At 41.0% G+C, this 16,307-nt stretch overlaps 2 protein-coding genes across 6 annotated transcripts in view; one reads left to right on the forward strand and one right to left on the reverse strand.

The window, feature by feature from the left end:
* macrod2 (mono-ADP ribosylhydrolase 2) overlaps positions 1 to 16,307 on the forward strand; it is a 392,053-nt gene that overhangs the window by 47,319 nt on the left and 328,427 nt on the right. The window lies entirely within an intron of this gene.
* flrt3 (fibronectin leucine rich transmembrane 3) lies at positions 717 to 9,614 on the reverse strand. The gene is made up of 3 exons (XM_086045920.1): positions 9,336 to 9,614; positions 4,611 to 5,293; positions 717 to 3,864 (listed from the first exon to the last, which is right to left on the reverse strand). Exon 3 carries the CDS (start codon positions 3,820 to 3,822, stop codon positions 1,870 to 1,872), a length of 1,953 nt encoding a protein of 650 aa, XP_085902046.1. The 5' UTR covers positions 3,823 to 3,864; positions 4,611 to 5,293; positions 9,336 to 9,614; the 3' UTR covers positions 717 to 1,869.

Raw genomic sequence — 16,307 nt, forward strand, 5'->3', positions numbered from 1 at the left:
GAGCTCATAAAAATCTGCATCTGTTTTTATTTGTTGAATTATTTGTTTTCTGGAAATGATCAAAAATGACTTGGGTAATTATTTAAACATTTAAACTAGTATAGGTAGGTCAGTATTGTAGCGCATTCGTTATGACATTGTAGCATTTTTCTACAAAAGCTAGCGGGTGCTCTTATGATGGGATGATTTACCGCCAAAAGAATGTTACAAATTTATTTCAAGTGTTTTATCAAACTGGTAGCCCTTTGAATTACTCAGTCCACAAGAAATGGCTCTCACTTTCAAAGAGGTTGTTGGCCTCTTTAGAGTGTGTCCTGCATTAATAGCAAATTTAAGTGTTTCTTTTGTGTGAACTTAGTAGTGAATATACAATATGTATGTATGTTCGAGTAGTTACATTGTAAATTGGAAATGGTAAAACCAAATCAAAAAACATCATATTCTTGTCCATACAGCTTGATATGGAAAGTAATTTATTTTTTCCAATACAAGCTAAAAAGGCAAATTCTGTTTTGTTATTCTTATCATTAAACGAAGTACTTAATGTTTCTGAAGTGAGCTGCAGATCTGCCATGTACGGTAAATATATTTTTGAGCTGTTAGTACTGTGTGGGCAAAATCAAGGTGAAAACACAACTTGTATGATTTTGTTTAAAATAGGTATATTTTTGAATTTAAACAAAAAAAAACTGTTGTCAAGGTGGAGTGTAGGTAATAAAGAAATCAGTGTTATTTTTTTTGTTCATATTTCTTTTATTCTGTAATATGACCAATACTTTTCATATTCAAGTGTGTATGAAAAAAGTCACTGGTTCCTTAAAAAGCTAAATACAATAAGCATTGGATCAAGGCACATACAAGACTGGCCAAAGGGCATACAATGCACTTTGGTTTTTTTAAACATGAAGAACAGATAATTTCAAATTGTGGCAACAAAAATGTGTTCACTTTGAAAATACAAAATAGTAGTTATGTTAAGGAACTGCTAACACTTGGATCATTTGAACAATCATGTATTTTTGGCCTTTTGACTTGAATGACGTAGGGTACACGGTACTGAAGAATGCCACCGTTGTCATTTGGCCATTGTTGGTTTGTACAAATAGCGATCGTGTGGGGTCCTGTGTCAGCCTGTCCAGTCTTTTTGTTTTGAGGAGCAAAGTCCCCTTAAAGTTGATGTGCTTTATCTGCCCTGTGCTGTGGCCTACAATCCCATCAGAAAAAAAGTAAACGAGAGTCCTGCTAGGGTTGTTCTGCTGTGTTTCAAACTTGCAGAAGGTACACACCTAAGAAATAAAGCATGGCACATCATCTGAAGTGATTTGTATCATGAAAACTAGAACAATATTATTTATCAGTAGTACATGAGACAGCTCGTTGCTGTTTATTTTTCGTAAGAGGGCAACATGTCTGATTTGTTATTTTTATTGATCAACTGTACCTTAGTATATGACAATTTCTGCCTTTGTTTTTCAGACAGCCACAAAGTGAAAACAATGACCTGTGCTTGTACAACAATGCTTTCTAAAGTCTGATTGTTCAACACAGCAATGAAAACCCACTTTCACAGTTGACAAGTCATCATATCTCAGAACACAGAGTTTCTTTTTAGTTGGTCGATCATTTTAAGCCAAGGAAATACAGTACAAATTACTACAAATCCCTAAAATATAATTGCAGTACTACACCCACTGGTTCAGTGAGGGCCTGCAGGTGGAACGTTCTCAGTTTTCATAAAATGTCCTTAAATATAAATTATATGGCAAATGTACATAACATTGCTCCCTTAGTCCTATAGATCCAGTGTTTTGTAAAAGTCTTGCCACTCTGTTCACAACACATTTTCATCATGAATGTCTGTGTGCAATATCATGAATGGGAATAGTCTGAATCTGGTATTCCACTGTCTCTGTAGCTCCTGTTGTTAATATTGTTCTCGTTGTGTGGGCTCTTGTATAAACTCAGGCCATTAGGTGGAAAAATTGTGTGTATCACAAACTCCTCCTTGGACACAGGAAGCTGATTTATAGGTATCATTTGAAAAGAAGTCTCTCTTATTTCTAGAATTGAGTTGTCCTTCTTAGTGCCAGCTTCGGCATAGTCATCCTTTCTCCGACGGCCTTTATTGTAGGTGCAGTTCCTGGAAAAAAGTGATCCATTTCTGTGGACGTACCAGCAGACCAATGCCAACATGATTATTGCCAAAAGTGCAACAGCCCCTCCAATGATGGCAGCCAAAGGCAGACTTGAATTTTTGTAAGGCTCTTTCTCCTGCTCTCTGTTTAAAGTTGTGGTTGGGTTATACGATTTATGAGAGCCAGTCTCCGTTTCTATGCACACGGGGGTTTCGTCTGATAGGTAGATATTGCTGGTCTCCATGGGAACCATACATATCCTGTAGGAAGACTCTGGCTCCAGCGCAGTGAGCAGGTACTCCGTCTTCTCCCCCTGTACAATTGTTTCAGTGATGGAACCAAATGCAGGGCTGTGTCCCAACTTCAGCCAGCTGAGTCGAAGGGCAGTCATGGGTTGTGATACCCTCCAGGATATGTGAACTGTATCTGCACTACTTGACTTCACGCTAATTGTGATGATCTTTCTGCCTGATGAAATCGTGGTGCCGTGGTAATTTTTGCCCATATTTGGGCCTTTTGCTCCAGGCCTTTTAGTCACAAATGAGGGCCACTGTGGCTGTGAGGGGCGCCAAGCGTTGGAGACTGTGCTTGTCTCATATGTGGGAATAAATTCTAAATCTGTGCAGTCAAACATGTCTGTAGTTAAGTCTTTGAGAGCCATGCCTTTTACCTTATCAGGGCCCTGGCACATGAATCCCCGTACGTTTACTTTTGTCGGTAATGACCGGAGCCAGTCACGCACCCATTTCATCCTGCAAGTGCATTGCCAGGGGTTGTTGCGTAGCAAAAGCTGTGTGAGATTGTCCAGATCTTCAAATACCCCTTGTGGGAGGCTACTCAGGTTGTTGCCAGAGAGGTCCAAGCGGTAAAGTTGCCTAAGGAAAGCGAAAGCCCCAGGTGGGACCCTATTAATGTGATTATCTTGTAGCTGCAGCTTCTCCAAACTTGTGCCTGGCAGGTTAGCTGGTGGTGAGGTCAGCGAGTTCCTCACTAGCGACAGCTCAGTCAGGTTAATCAGATTGATGAAGGCCATCTCTCCAATTCCACGGTTATTGAGCAGATTTCCATCCAATATTAGTCGCTTCAGGTTGATGAGATCTTGCAGCGACTGTTCAGATATCGATGAGATTCGGTTGTCTTCAAAGCGCAACTCCTCAATGCTCATGGGTAGGCCTGAGGGGATGGTACTTAAGTGGTTCCTGGAGAGGAAAAGCAATCTAAGGTGACTGCTGTCCCTAAAGGCCCCCTCTTCGATGCTGACCGCTGACACAGAGTTGTCGTCCAGGTGGAGTTCCTCAATGTAAGGAATCTGGGCTAAAGTTGCGTGCGTAATCATTCGAATGTTGTTCTCCTGGAGATGGAGCTCTTTCAGCCCAAGAGGAAGGTTAGTGGGGAACTCATCTAGATTGTTGCAGTAAAGGTAGATCTTCTCCACATTTGTGAGCCTGCTGAGCTCTGCAGGAATTCCTGAGCTCTTTATGCGATTGTTTTGCAGGAAGAGCACTGTTGCATCCAGGGGTAAACCAGTAGGGATGGAAGTCAGGCCACGGTCATTACAGTAGATGAAGGTCCCATCACAGCGGCAGGCAGAGGGACATGAGGCAGAGGTCACCAGTGGGTTAGCAAGGCCCAGCAGCAGTCCAACCCTGATGAGGGACAGAATAAAGGCCTTGCACTGACGTACCATCTTGAAGCGGAGTTGCCTGGCAGTCTAATCACTCAAGAGCCCCTGGGGAGAAGACACAGGAGTACATTTAATGCAAAAGGCCTTTAAGATGGGTCCAAATTCCTGTTCTTAAATTTGCTTGGTGTTTGAATGCTGCCTGAAGCACTTAATAGATTAAGTACAGGATCCGATTCAATTATTCTTACGTGATAAGTCATACGGTGGTACATAGAATTTAGTATTGGGCCTCATTCATGACTGTATGTAACATACGAAACTAGTATTAAAAGTGACTAATTAGTAAGCCTTCTATACATTGAATCTCTTCCCCATAGATCTGCTTTAACTGTCTGCAAACAAGGCCTGTGAAGTTTTACTAGCATTGATTGTCTCACAGGCATCTGTATCTCATGGCTGCCTTTCATTGCTACATACCAAACAGAAAACAGTTGTGGTTTGTTGAGTTAGTGTCTAAGTGACATACTGCTTTAAGTGTTTAGTCCTATAAGACATTCCACATCAAATTAGAGCTTTTTTCTACATATACTGCAAATAGACCTTTTTTTAATATTTTTTCTTATCACTACACCCAATATCAACAGGGGTGCTGAGTTGTAGTGTGATACGAACCATCGCGTTGCAATTAATACAGATCTTTTTTATTCCTAATGGCTATTACTTTTTGAGAAAAACTCTGTCTTGCTCTCTTTCTCACTCTCTCTCTCTCACACACGCTTTCACCCCATGTAGTTAAATTCGTGTCGAGTTGTGAAGTGTAAAGAAGCAAAGGCATACAAACGTTTCTATACCTGATTTATGATAGGTGGTAAATCCTTTCTGATCACTGAAAAATCCAATCAAGGGTTTCTTCTTTTAATATCCTTTCTGAAAAGAAATCTGTTTCAGAGGGCTTTCTCGTGATATCCTGACTGGTCAGTGTTTGTAGAGCTGATCCTTGTTTGGACGATGACCTCCTCTGTTGTCAGAGGCTCATGCCTTCACTGCCTTCACCATGGCAGATAAGCCTGTTCAATAAGCATCTCCTCTCAGTGACAAAGCCTGCGCTCGCTCAGGTAATATTAAAAATCCTAATGGGTGTTGAATTTGTCAAGATCAGTAGCCATAACCGTAGATTAGTTTTTTTTTCCAGTTACAGCAATCCTGCTGGCTTTAGTATAGGCTCCTTTCTGCAGTCAGGCCCGGCATGCATGATGAGTTGACACAAAGCTGGTCTGAGCCATGCCAATCCCCTGTGCCACAGGCTCAATCAAGGCCTGTTCACTTGTGTACTCCGGCTCATACAGGTAACCAGAATCCTCTTGTCCCTTGTCAAACTTGTATATACATTAATCCTGGGCTCCACTTCCGGATGTGGATGAACAGTGTTCTCTCTCCTAAACCGGTGAGATGTGCTTCTCGTTTTGGGCCAAGCGTCCCTCATGAATCTGGAGTTGGATTCATGTTGGCCACTTTTCACACCTCAAATGTTGTCCTGAAAAAGAAAGACAAACATGCTTAGTAACCTGTAATCTTTTAAAATGAAGAAACAGTTGTACAGTTGTTTTAAATGTTTTTGAGGGAACATTTAAACATGTTTCTTCCATTAATACATGCAACTACTTTTATCGATAAATTGATGTGATTTGAAAATTTGCGTGATTTCAACATTTATTCAATTTCCCTTTTTGGCTTTGATCATGACCCTTGACTTCTTACTAACTTTATGCTAACAGAACACATTTATTGTTTGGTGATCACAACCCTTACAGAATGGGCACTGATGTGCCCTGTATGCGCATCATAGTCCACTCTGTTTAATTATTTTGAATTTCACATCTTTTCCACACTTATTTCAAATTCATTTCATTGAAAATAAATACATAAAGACGGCGCTGAACTGGCTTTTCTGCTTTAGATGAAAGGACGATCCAGTCAGTGCTCACATTGTTAGCAAGCCCATTTGAATTTCATATGTGGAGGACAAAGGCTGTTGCATCCATCCCTGTCATCCCCTACTTCTCCGTGACCCCTTGTCCCCACCTCATCCCCTTTTTAAAAGCTGAGAATAGTCTTGTTTGTAAAAACAGAATTTCCTTCGCCTAAGAAAATGTTGTTTTGCCATTTGAACACAATAGTTGTCATTATATGTGACCTGCTGGCAGCTGCCTTGTGCTATAAAACACAAAGATAAATCAGGAAGCAGGGCCCCAGCCATTTACAGTTGGTTGCCCAGACCTAGGGTCAGCTGTGATTTATAAAATGTTGTCTAGTAAAAATTAATAAAATATAAATAAATAAATAAACAGTCCTTTTGTGCAGCACATACGTTGTCAAATACAAGCTGCGGAAAATTACTTGACCTGAGTTCTACTAACCTTTAATCAAGGTGTAGGAGACATGAAACTTCTAGAACCTACATTTAGAGAGCTGGATGAGAACGGTCTGATTGGTTTGGCTTTTAATGCAACACTTTATGAAGACATTTGAGTTGTAAATGGTGGTTTTCACTTCATATTGAAAAGTATACATTTCAGTCAGTAATGAGAGCTCAGCAAGACCTAGCTACTACATTTATTCAAATATGCTTTTCTGATTTATTTAAAAAAAATCTACATTAATGCTGCCTTTTTTTTAAATAAAGGGCATAATCTCTCTTGACTGCTGGGTGGCTGTTATTGGCCATTTTATTTGTTCTGCACTCTTTGGGTTTCAGGAAAGAGAAACAACCCCCCCCCTCCCCCCACTCCATTATTTGCTGCAAGGCAAGTATGCTGGACTTCAGCAGAGGAGCTTTAGGTACAAAAGTACTCCATCCAAGCAATTCGACAATCAATTAAAATGGCATTACAACATACTTTTCCCTGCAGGTTATATTAATACATATTTGTTTTGAGGGCTAGCCAATCAAACATCTCTTGCAACAAATATCCTTCCGCATCATTTTAATATGGACCACTGACCAGACGGGAGGTTTCGTCGACAAGCAGGCCAAGTGGCTTATGCTTCATTAAGTCTGAACTGCCAAAGTTAAATTGAGCATTCAACTAAACGTGTGTGTGTGTGTGTGTGTGTGTGTGTGCGTGTGTGGGTGCGTTTGTGTGATACTTTTCAGTCGAAATCATGGGATGTAACATGGATCACACAAAGCTGGATGTTAAGTCAAGTTTAACATGGACAAATACATTTGTCTGCAATAATAGCTTGCCAGACCTAGTACCCCCAAGATAAACTTCACATTGCACAAGGGAGGCATTTCAGATTTCTTAAAAAAAAATAATAATAAAATGCTTTTAGGGGAGAAAGGACCATTGAAGTTGTAAAGGCTAGCTAAATTATTCATGGGACCTGAAATTAATTTTGCTCCACAGTACCTATCCATTGGGAAATAAGTGTTGTTTGTATCTTTTGTTGTTTATTAATTTTGGACCATTAAAATAGTTGTGTAACGGATTGGAAAGCACAGACTGTAGTTGCTCTAGGTTTATTTTGTCAGCAAGTTCAGATTTATACGTATGGTAAATACTGAATAGTCACATATAGCTTCTTTCTGTTTATATTGATTCAGAGTATTAAATGATTGTGTACTCTTGAGTCCTTAATTTCTGAGAACCAGAGGTGGGATTTAAATTAAATTCTATGATTCAGTGAAGAAAAATAATTGACGACAAGTGACAACAAGAATACAACAGGGCTACGGCTTCCTGTAGCGATGAGCTGAACAGATGATACTTTTGGTGGCCGGGTAAGCCTGTATAGGCCCGGGACAGTCAGGGGTTTCTCTTTTGTTCCATGCTGAAAGGAGAGAGCTGTAGCAGCTGCCATGATTTTTCCCCACATGGGGGTGGTAGGCACCACAAGATGTGTGTGAAAACATATGCAAGTGTGTGTGTCTGCTTGTGTGTGACAAGCTAAGCTGCAAAGAGGAGCACATTTTAGCCTACAGGCCAAGCGCCCACTTACAATATAGGGATTTGTCAACTGCTCTCCTGGCCCCCGCTACTTTCCTCAGTCGCGTAGCTTCGAAAGGTTATCTTGCTGTTTTATTACAGTCTTTGAATGCCCAGCTGCGTTTGTCACTGGTCCCATAATAGATGGTAAATATAGTTTAGTGGGAGAATTGAATAGGAAAATAAGGAATGATATACTCTAGTGCTGAATCCGAGCTATGTCTAAAAGTAGGGTTTTAGTGTGGTCTTTTGCAGATACATTCATGCGGCATGTTATGCAGACTGATATTTTGATCATGACCTGGTTAGTGGTTAATCTAAAATGAAAGCAATTGGCTGGGAACTGTAGCCTTAGGCAGTCATCAGTGAAGACAACTCATCTGCCCTCCTGTCTATATTGAACCAAATTTATTTTTATCAAATACACTGAACCGTGGCTTAATTGGATAATAACTAAAATTGAACTTGTGCACATTTCACAGTCATTCAAAAGCAATTTTCTGGTTGGTAAAATTAGCACGTCGTCTCATACAGTAATATATCTGTTAATTCGTTTAAGCCCGGATGACCTTATTGTCTCATGAAGATAAAGGCTGAGTGAAATTGGATTAACAGCTGTCTCTGCAATGGTGTTTCCAGTAAGATGTGCATGCAATAATGGAATGGACACGAAAGTGCACGGATGCGGCATTTAGGAGGAAATGTGTTGTCAGTTGAGAGCAATATTTTACTGCAAATATCCGTGGGAGATTTTTTTTTTTTTCTATTTCAAAGCAGCCAGTGTACATAAATGTGGTTGAGCAACTATAACATACGTGCGGCGTGTGGCTGAAGCGCGTGGAATGATTCGTGCGTTTAAGCCAATTTATTGCGACCACCATACATGTTGGTCAAAGTTTAGTGGGATGTCAGAACGTGAGTGGGAGCTGCACGGAGCCGTCCCGACAGAGGCGCATTTAGCGGAGTTTGTCCAGCTGGCTCTGCGTGCGCATCGCTGCGGGATGTGCGCTGCAATTCAACATACTCATGTCTTGACGAGCCGTGGCGCCGGCTGGGTTCAAACCGCTCCGCCTGTCCTCTCCTAATCCTATCAAGTTTGTGTATTCACTGATCAAAAGCTCAAACGGCCAGCGCAAAGACAACGCGTCTCCACCACGTTTGCACCACAGGAATGGCAGCGGCTGTCGTTAGAGGCGCAAATGCGGCTCTTCGTCACTGCCTCCACGCAGTGCAATGCCTTTTTTTTTCGTAGAGTGAAACGTGAAATCCAGTTGAAGTTGATTTCGTTTCAATGCGTAAATGGACGAGCTTGATTTGGTTTGCTGAGAGAAAAGAGCGCTCAGTAATTTTGACGTCGCTTCCAGCTAAAAAAGCCTGCAGCCTGCTATACAACCAAAGCCGTATACCTCACGTTTTCCATTAGGGTAAGGGTCGTAAATTCAAAGAAATAAACTGCAAATTGTTTTTGTATCAAGATGCAGTGAGTGACTGTACTTTAGTCATTCGGTCAGAAAGACACCCCCCCCCCCCCAAAAAAAAAGAGAAAAGATGCACTCCATCTGGATAGTACCAGTCAGAAACACTTACCTCAAAAAACAACCCCAAAAAAGTTACAGGTATCCTCTGAGGTGGTTCAAGGAAGGGGCTGGGGAGGGGGAAAGTAATCCTGTCCGAGTTGTGCGGATTCAATACAGATCCCAAAACGGTTTCTCTCACTCAAGGAACCAGAACTAAATTAGATTTATCTGTAGCACCACTACGATGTTTACGGGTGTCCCCTCACACATACACACTGCAAGTTGCACAAGCACATGCGCGCACGGATTGGTCCCAACAACAAATGTGGACTTATGTTTGCCTGTAGCCCTGCTCCAATAGAGCGCTGACGTCATTTGGGGGCGAGGCCTTCCTCTCACTCACTTTGTGTGTGTCTCTCTCTCTCTCTTTCTCTCTCTCTTTCTCTGTCTCTGTGTCTCTGTCTCTCTCTGTGTCTCTGTGTGTGTCTCTCTCTTTCTGTCTCTGTGTCTCTGTGTGTGTCTCTCTCTGTCTGTCTGTCTGTCTCTCTCTCTCTCGCTCTCTCTCTCTGTCTCTCTCTCTGTCTCTCTCTCCCTCAACCACTCTGCTATGGCTCCCTGGAAAATACATAGGAGTTTTGCAGTACTCAGTGGCTACGCTAGGGGGAGTGGAGGAAAAGGGAAAACAAATGCCTTGGCAGATGTGAAAGAAGCTGGCAGGGACTTGTTAAAGAATCACGCTCTTGAGCTGAAAAAGAGGGAAAGGCTAAAAAAATAAATACAATAAAGTCATAATTTCATGACTCAATACTAGTTTTATCAAATGTAATACAAACATGGGGTTGATACTTACATTGCATGCATGAAGATGAGTGTTCTCATATGCAAGGCATTCATTGTCTATACAATATCAATTAGTTTATGATTTCTGTGGCATACCTTAACTCAACTGCCTTTTAGCACTAAGTTTGACCCTGTTGCTTCCATGTTTAAATGAAGTCAAACGTGCCCTCCGAGGCTCAAAGCAGCTCTGAGTCACACTTTTAGTAATAGGGTTGCAGACACTCTCTTGGCGTCATCTCCAGTGTCTCCCCCCTTAGGCTTCCCGACCGCGCCGACACCGTAGCCCACAATAGGGCTGCTCTTGTTCAACCGTTGACTGAAGATCAGCAATCAGATATGGGTGATGTTTGCCACTGTATGTGTAATTGAGAAACCACTTGCTGAAATGTCATTCACTGCTCCCAAAACTACTTTTAGTGATCACAGTGATTCATCAGCTTGTGGTTAAACCACATTTACCAGCAGTGTCTGCCAACTTGAGTCTCATTTTTTTTTTTATGGGTCGCACATGCAGTTTTGTTCTCAACACATTTATAGACCAAGCTTGTATGCTATTAGGTTTGCCGAATCACATGATCAAAATGCAATGCATAATGGGTGCACTCGCGGATTCTATGGAACGCTATATGATGACAAGTTAAAGTCAAGGATAAGGTGCAATATTTGAAGAATTGGCCCAAATCAACACAGAGTCGGTGTAAGACCTTAACAGATCCTACCAGGTGCATAACAATTTTTGTTATTTTCTGTTTATAAATAGTCAGGCACTCATTATTTTTACAACATGGTAAAAAGCATTGCATGTCTAAAGGTGAAAATTACGCAAAATGTGAAGACACAAACCTCATGCATTTATAAATGTTTTGCATCCACTTATTTGGCTGTGCCACCTTTTGAGGATGCAGATTCTGAGAAAACATCCATTCAGAATCGTGCTTGAGCATTTCATAGACTGGTTTGCTTGTAAACGCAAATACGAAGCATTCTGCTGAGATGACCAAATTCAACGTATTACTATTAATGGCGTGGAGGGACAAATCTCCCTGTGTAGTTATACTGATTGTTAACATTGCAAAGTATTGTCCAAGTTGTTTTGGATTTTGTGGTTGGAGCTAAGGTTTGCAAGTTGTGTGGCTTACAGTTGGGTAACATAGCTGCAAACCAACATCATGTCCTATTCTACCAAGCAGGTCGTGAAAGTTGTAACAGAAAACACTAAAAACAGTTGGGTCAAAAAAGGTACCGATCCACTACTTGAGTCAATTTGAATAAATATTCTGGGTTGTTTTGCATACAACAACCCAATTGAGTTATTTTTGAACGTTTTTAAGAACTTAAAAGCTTATACTTAATGAGTTATTTAAAATGTAACTCTGTAAAAATGCTTTTATATCCGATCACCTCACGGCTACTTTTAATGTCACGAGTAACATCTTTGTATCATCTGAAAACATGTCTTGTGCTTTTTTCCCTCACTGTAGCACAGGTTGATGTGTTTATTTGTGGATGGCCTTGAGAATTGCTGTTGCTAATGCTACAGCTCCTTGCCATTTTCTTGTGTAATGCGCTCGCCTCGTAATTCAAAATGATGTCTAGCTTTACTCTTCTAGTTGGATTATCAAGAATTATTTGCTTTATATCACAGCAATTACACCGCACGGTGCAATCAATCCATTTAGTCATATTATCCTGTATTGAATTGTCTATTGCACTGTGGAACTGCCACATCTCAGTTTCATTTGCCTAATGAGCATAATTTTGTTATTCTTTTGGACCAGGTGCTTCATGCCCCCCCCCCCCCCACCCACCCAAAAAAAAAAAAAAGAAACAGGTGACAAAAGGTCAATCTGTGACATCCTGACTTGATCCTTGTCTTCTCTCTAAGGAGACGAGGCAGGGGAAACCTGTGACTGACCTCAGCTCAGCTTCCTCTCTAAAATCGACTGCAGACACATCTGTCAGCAACTGTTGATTGACCTGCACTCAGACATACAAAGAGCCCCATTGGAGGACGCGGGTGTTGGATTTCAGTTATCTTCAGACGAGGGAAAATCTATTGCCCTGTTTATCTTTTGTTCAAGGGGATTGGTGCCCTATTTTACCAAGGGTGCAATATTATTCCGTCTGTCCAATTTCTCCAAGTCTGGATATCGGACAGCTTGTGACTGTTTAAAATAAGGGACAAGTTAACAGTCTTAATCTGTTTAGCTGAATGCTTGCTACAATGCCCTTTGACTTTGGTGGCTACAAAACAGCTGTTGAATGTCTGTTTTGTTATGTATAGTAACAGACTGTATACATTGTTTAGGTTATGGCAGATATCTCAGGGTTTGCTCAAGCTGCGATCAGTGGGAAGGCGTGCCCTACTTTCGGGATAGTCAGCCGAGTATGCACACAGTATAATGTATGGTTATTTACGCTCTTGATTGTGCGTGTTTGTGGACACTGAGGAGAATGTGGTCTTGATGTTGATAGATGTAGACATTTTTTTTGTCAAATGCTGAATTACAGTAACATTGTGCATGACAAAATGTAATGTGTGGGCTACACATCAATGGCAAAATAGTTTCTCAATGTAGATAAGCAAATATTTACATTTCGAGAACAGAGAGCCTTATTTAACTATGATAGCTCATCCATGTTCTGTCCAATGTTAGCGTTTTCTAATTCAGATCCCAGATGTTGAGAGACAAGTTGATCCCTTCATCTCTGGGGACTGGATGCAACCATGAAAAAGGGGGGGAGAAAAAAACAACAGACTGAAGGGGCCGACATCCTGCTGCTTCGGCAAGCCAAGGGACCTTGGTCAGCAGTCATTTAGGCTGTGTTTGGGGAAGAATGACAAGCCATGCAAATAGCACAGTCGGCTGTTTTTACCCTCATCTTTTGTTTTCTTTGCTTGTTTTTGTGGTTGCAGTTGTGTTGTCTGCAGAGAAAGAGGAACACAGGGATGAGCGAGTTCTGTAAAACAGGTAGAGGGGGGTAGGAGCTTACTCGTCAGTCTTAGGACCTCCCATAGGTTAATGACCCCAAACACAATGCTCAGTGATCAGATTAGATAAAGCACTCTCCCCCTCTGCACTCATCAGCACAATAAAGAAGATAAAAGAAACAATTAACGTACAGTGTTTTTCATATCCCAAACGTAGATCTCTAATGTATCTAATAGAAGCCCCTTTTTCTTCCTTTTCTAACCAGTTTACTCTTTTGATACTTAATATGTAACTACCCAACTTTAGTCTAATGACTCCAATGCGTTAAGCAGAGGTATTTGCTGTACATCCAAATTTGTATTTGTTAAAAAACACCGACAGAGCTGTCAGGACATGTCTCCTTCAAATTCCTCAGTCCAGGTGAATATATAGTGCATGAGTCTCCTTTAGTTTTAAAGTTCTTGAGAGGCTGGAGAAAGGTCATTTAGGGTTAATAACTGTATGAGCAGGAAGCTAGGGCTAATGTTATCTCACACGGCAAACCAAGTCTTTGCTTCTCTTGATAAGGTAAAATAGATTATACAAAAGCTCAAGGCCTGTTGTGGCCCTGTTGATTGGGGCAAATACAGGAAGTAAACATGTTAGACAACAGTATTTTGAGTAAAGAGAACGGGAGAGGGTGTACACAAGAAAGGAAGTCTCGTCACACAGAGGTGCCAAGATTGTGATCAAAGTGTTCACTTATCTGTGCAAAACAGTAACTCTAAATTTCCTTTCTCAGTCATCTGGATGATATTGTTTACCCATGACACCTTTCCAATGAGTTCTTCACTTTAGTCCTCATGTTTTTTTTCCAACATGTTGAATAACCAGAATATTAATATTGGAGCATGGGGATATTTGTAGACATACTCGGCCAAACTTAGCATGGCATGGGTGATTTTAAATCTTGAAACATCTACATTTTGATTTGAATGCTGTTGCTCTGTCCTGTCTGTTTTAGCACAGTTGTGATATGTTGACCTTTTTGTTACTGAGGTGCTAAGTAGTGTCTTCACTTCAAGATAGTGTTGCAAGATGCAGCCGAGAAACTTGATTGGCATTTATCATTGTCTGAATGTGTTTTCAGGCACCTCAGACCCTTACAACACCAAGGTGTTTTTACCTCACTCTCCGGAAACTGCTTTGGCACTGATTTGAGCTGAATATCGAATATCTTTCTACTGTTTAGCCATTAGCCCTCTTCAAAGGAAGGTCTCAAGGAAGTGATGGTGGGGAACTGAAAGGGCAATTTGAGATGAGGTGCAGTTATGACTATATCCTACATTGCCTGCTCACTTTTTGACATGAGGGTCTAAGGTGCTCGTGCCAGGGTTGAAGCGAATGACGCTTGATGTAAAACTAGAGCGAACTGAAGTAAAACAGTCGTCAGCCCAATCTGGGCTGTTTTTGTTTAGGTGAACACTCAGCGATAACACACTTTGTGTGTGTTTGTGTGTAGGTGTAAATTACATCAGCAGTGACAGGGTTGAGGTCAGGGAGAATTTTAAATTGGTAGACAATCACATAATAAATATTCAGGCACACACCAGTGAATCTAGAGGCAGGCTTGATTTTTGTCAATGGTTTGCCATACTTGGCTTTCACAGTCTGTGTGGCAATGATTTTGTCATAGATCATGTAGCCTTGAACTACCTCATTTTACAAAGGGACAGTAAAAGCTGTGACATTTCACACTCCAGGAAGAACGCCTTTTTAACCCACCAATCAAATGCAACCAGTGAGTGACATAGGAAGTCACGCAGCAAATCTGTAAAGCAGAGATCCGTGGAATGAGTGTATATACACTAATAGCCTTGAGCTCCACATCAAATGACAGAAGTGTGGATATATACTGTATGCTATTTGTAGTAATAGGAAATGCATCAACCAGCCACATCTAATGACATCCAATACAGGAGCTGTATCAAACTGCCTTTACGAAGCCTATAGGGAACACTTTCTCAAGTTCTATACCACCACAAAATGGGCACAGCGTTCCATGAATACACTTTTGGTTGGACTCTGTCACTGACCAATATGACCTGATTTTACTAAATGTCTGTGCAGCAAAAACAGGTGGAAATTGATTGTTCACGCAAACGTCCAAGCGGATCTACTAACCTGGTGCACAATATTGCCATTGTGTTCATTTGGATGGTCTTGAAGCCGTATAGGCAAATAGACACATTAGGCACATGCAATGTGATTTATCCAACTTGAGATAAATTGCATTTGCTGACCTTGCATCTTTAAATATCGTTCTACAGGCGCAAAACCAGTACGCACACTGGTGCCACCATAGTGCAGGTGTATTTCTCTAAAATGAGAAAATACGGGGGAAAGAGAACTTTTACAACTTTAAAAATCTTTGAAATGACAAAGACAAAACATGTCGCCTATGGAGAAATGCTATTTTGGATCTTCTTAATGAAAGAACTGACTTGATGCCAGAACATTTAGCGTCCACTATTTGGGGTCTTAGTAAAAGATTGCAATCTGTAATCGATCAAGTCCAACACACCCATTATCCAGCCACAGTGGACCCTCATACCTGCGGTTTGGCAACCATGGATTGACCTACAGTATTCAGAATTTTTTTTTTCTGTATTTGTTTTAAACATTTTCTCCCTCTTTTTCTCTTTCTGTATTTCTATCTAGATCTCTCACTATCCTAATGTAATGGGGTACGGTTTTGCACAATTGTGGTGTGAGGGGGTTCACTCATAGTTATATTGTGCAATTTTTGTGTAAAATAAGGTTGTCTGCTATGGCACACCTCGAAGTTGAGCAGAAACCCAGTCTGTTATGCTCCCATATTTCTACTCCAAAGTTTTTGAGAGTTGAGCCAACATTCTCCCAATTACAATCAAGTTCTATGTGCACTGCAACAACAGCCACCCCCAACTCTCACAGGATAGAGGAAGCCCAAAAGAGGCTCCATTTAACCCCTAAGGATTAGTGCTCATGCCTGCTTTAGCACTGGTAAAAGGGAAAGCGTCTCAGTACATTGAGTCAATAGGGATTCAGGCTCTACTGGCTTCCCACATAAAAAATGAACAAGTAGAAAACAGTGAAGCTTCACTTTTGACTTGAACAGCGATATATGTTTGCCCAGCCCACTTAACTGGTGCACCTTTTGATTCCTTCTCACAGTACATTACTAGACCAAATATACTTGTGCAACTATAATGCCAACACTGTATTCACAGACAATTTTAATATCAATA

The sequence above is a fragment of the Filicampus tigris genome, chromosome 11, assembly GCF_054856515.1.
Source record: "Filicampus tigris isolate MCC_2025a chromosome 11, RoL_Ftig_1.0, whole genome shotgun sequence".
Classification (NCBI taxonomy): domain Eukaryota; kingdom Metazoa; phylum Chordata; class Actinopteri; order Syngnathiformes; family Syngnathidae; genus Filicampus; species Filicampus tigris.

Bases quoted from the DNA above. Each gene is read 5' to 3' on its own strand.
- flrt3 (XM_086045920.1), bottom strand. From the start codon at position 3,822: ATGGTACGTCAGTGCAAGGCCTTTATTCTGTCCCTCATCAGGGTTGGA.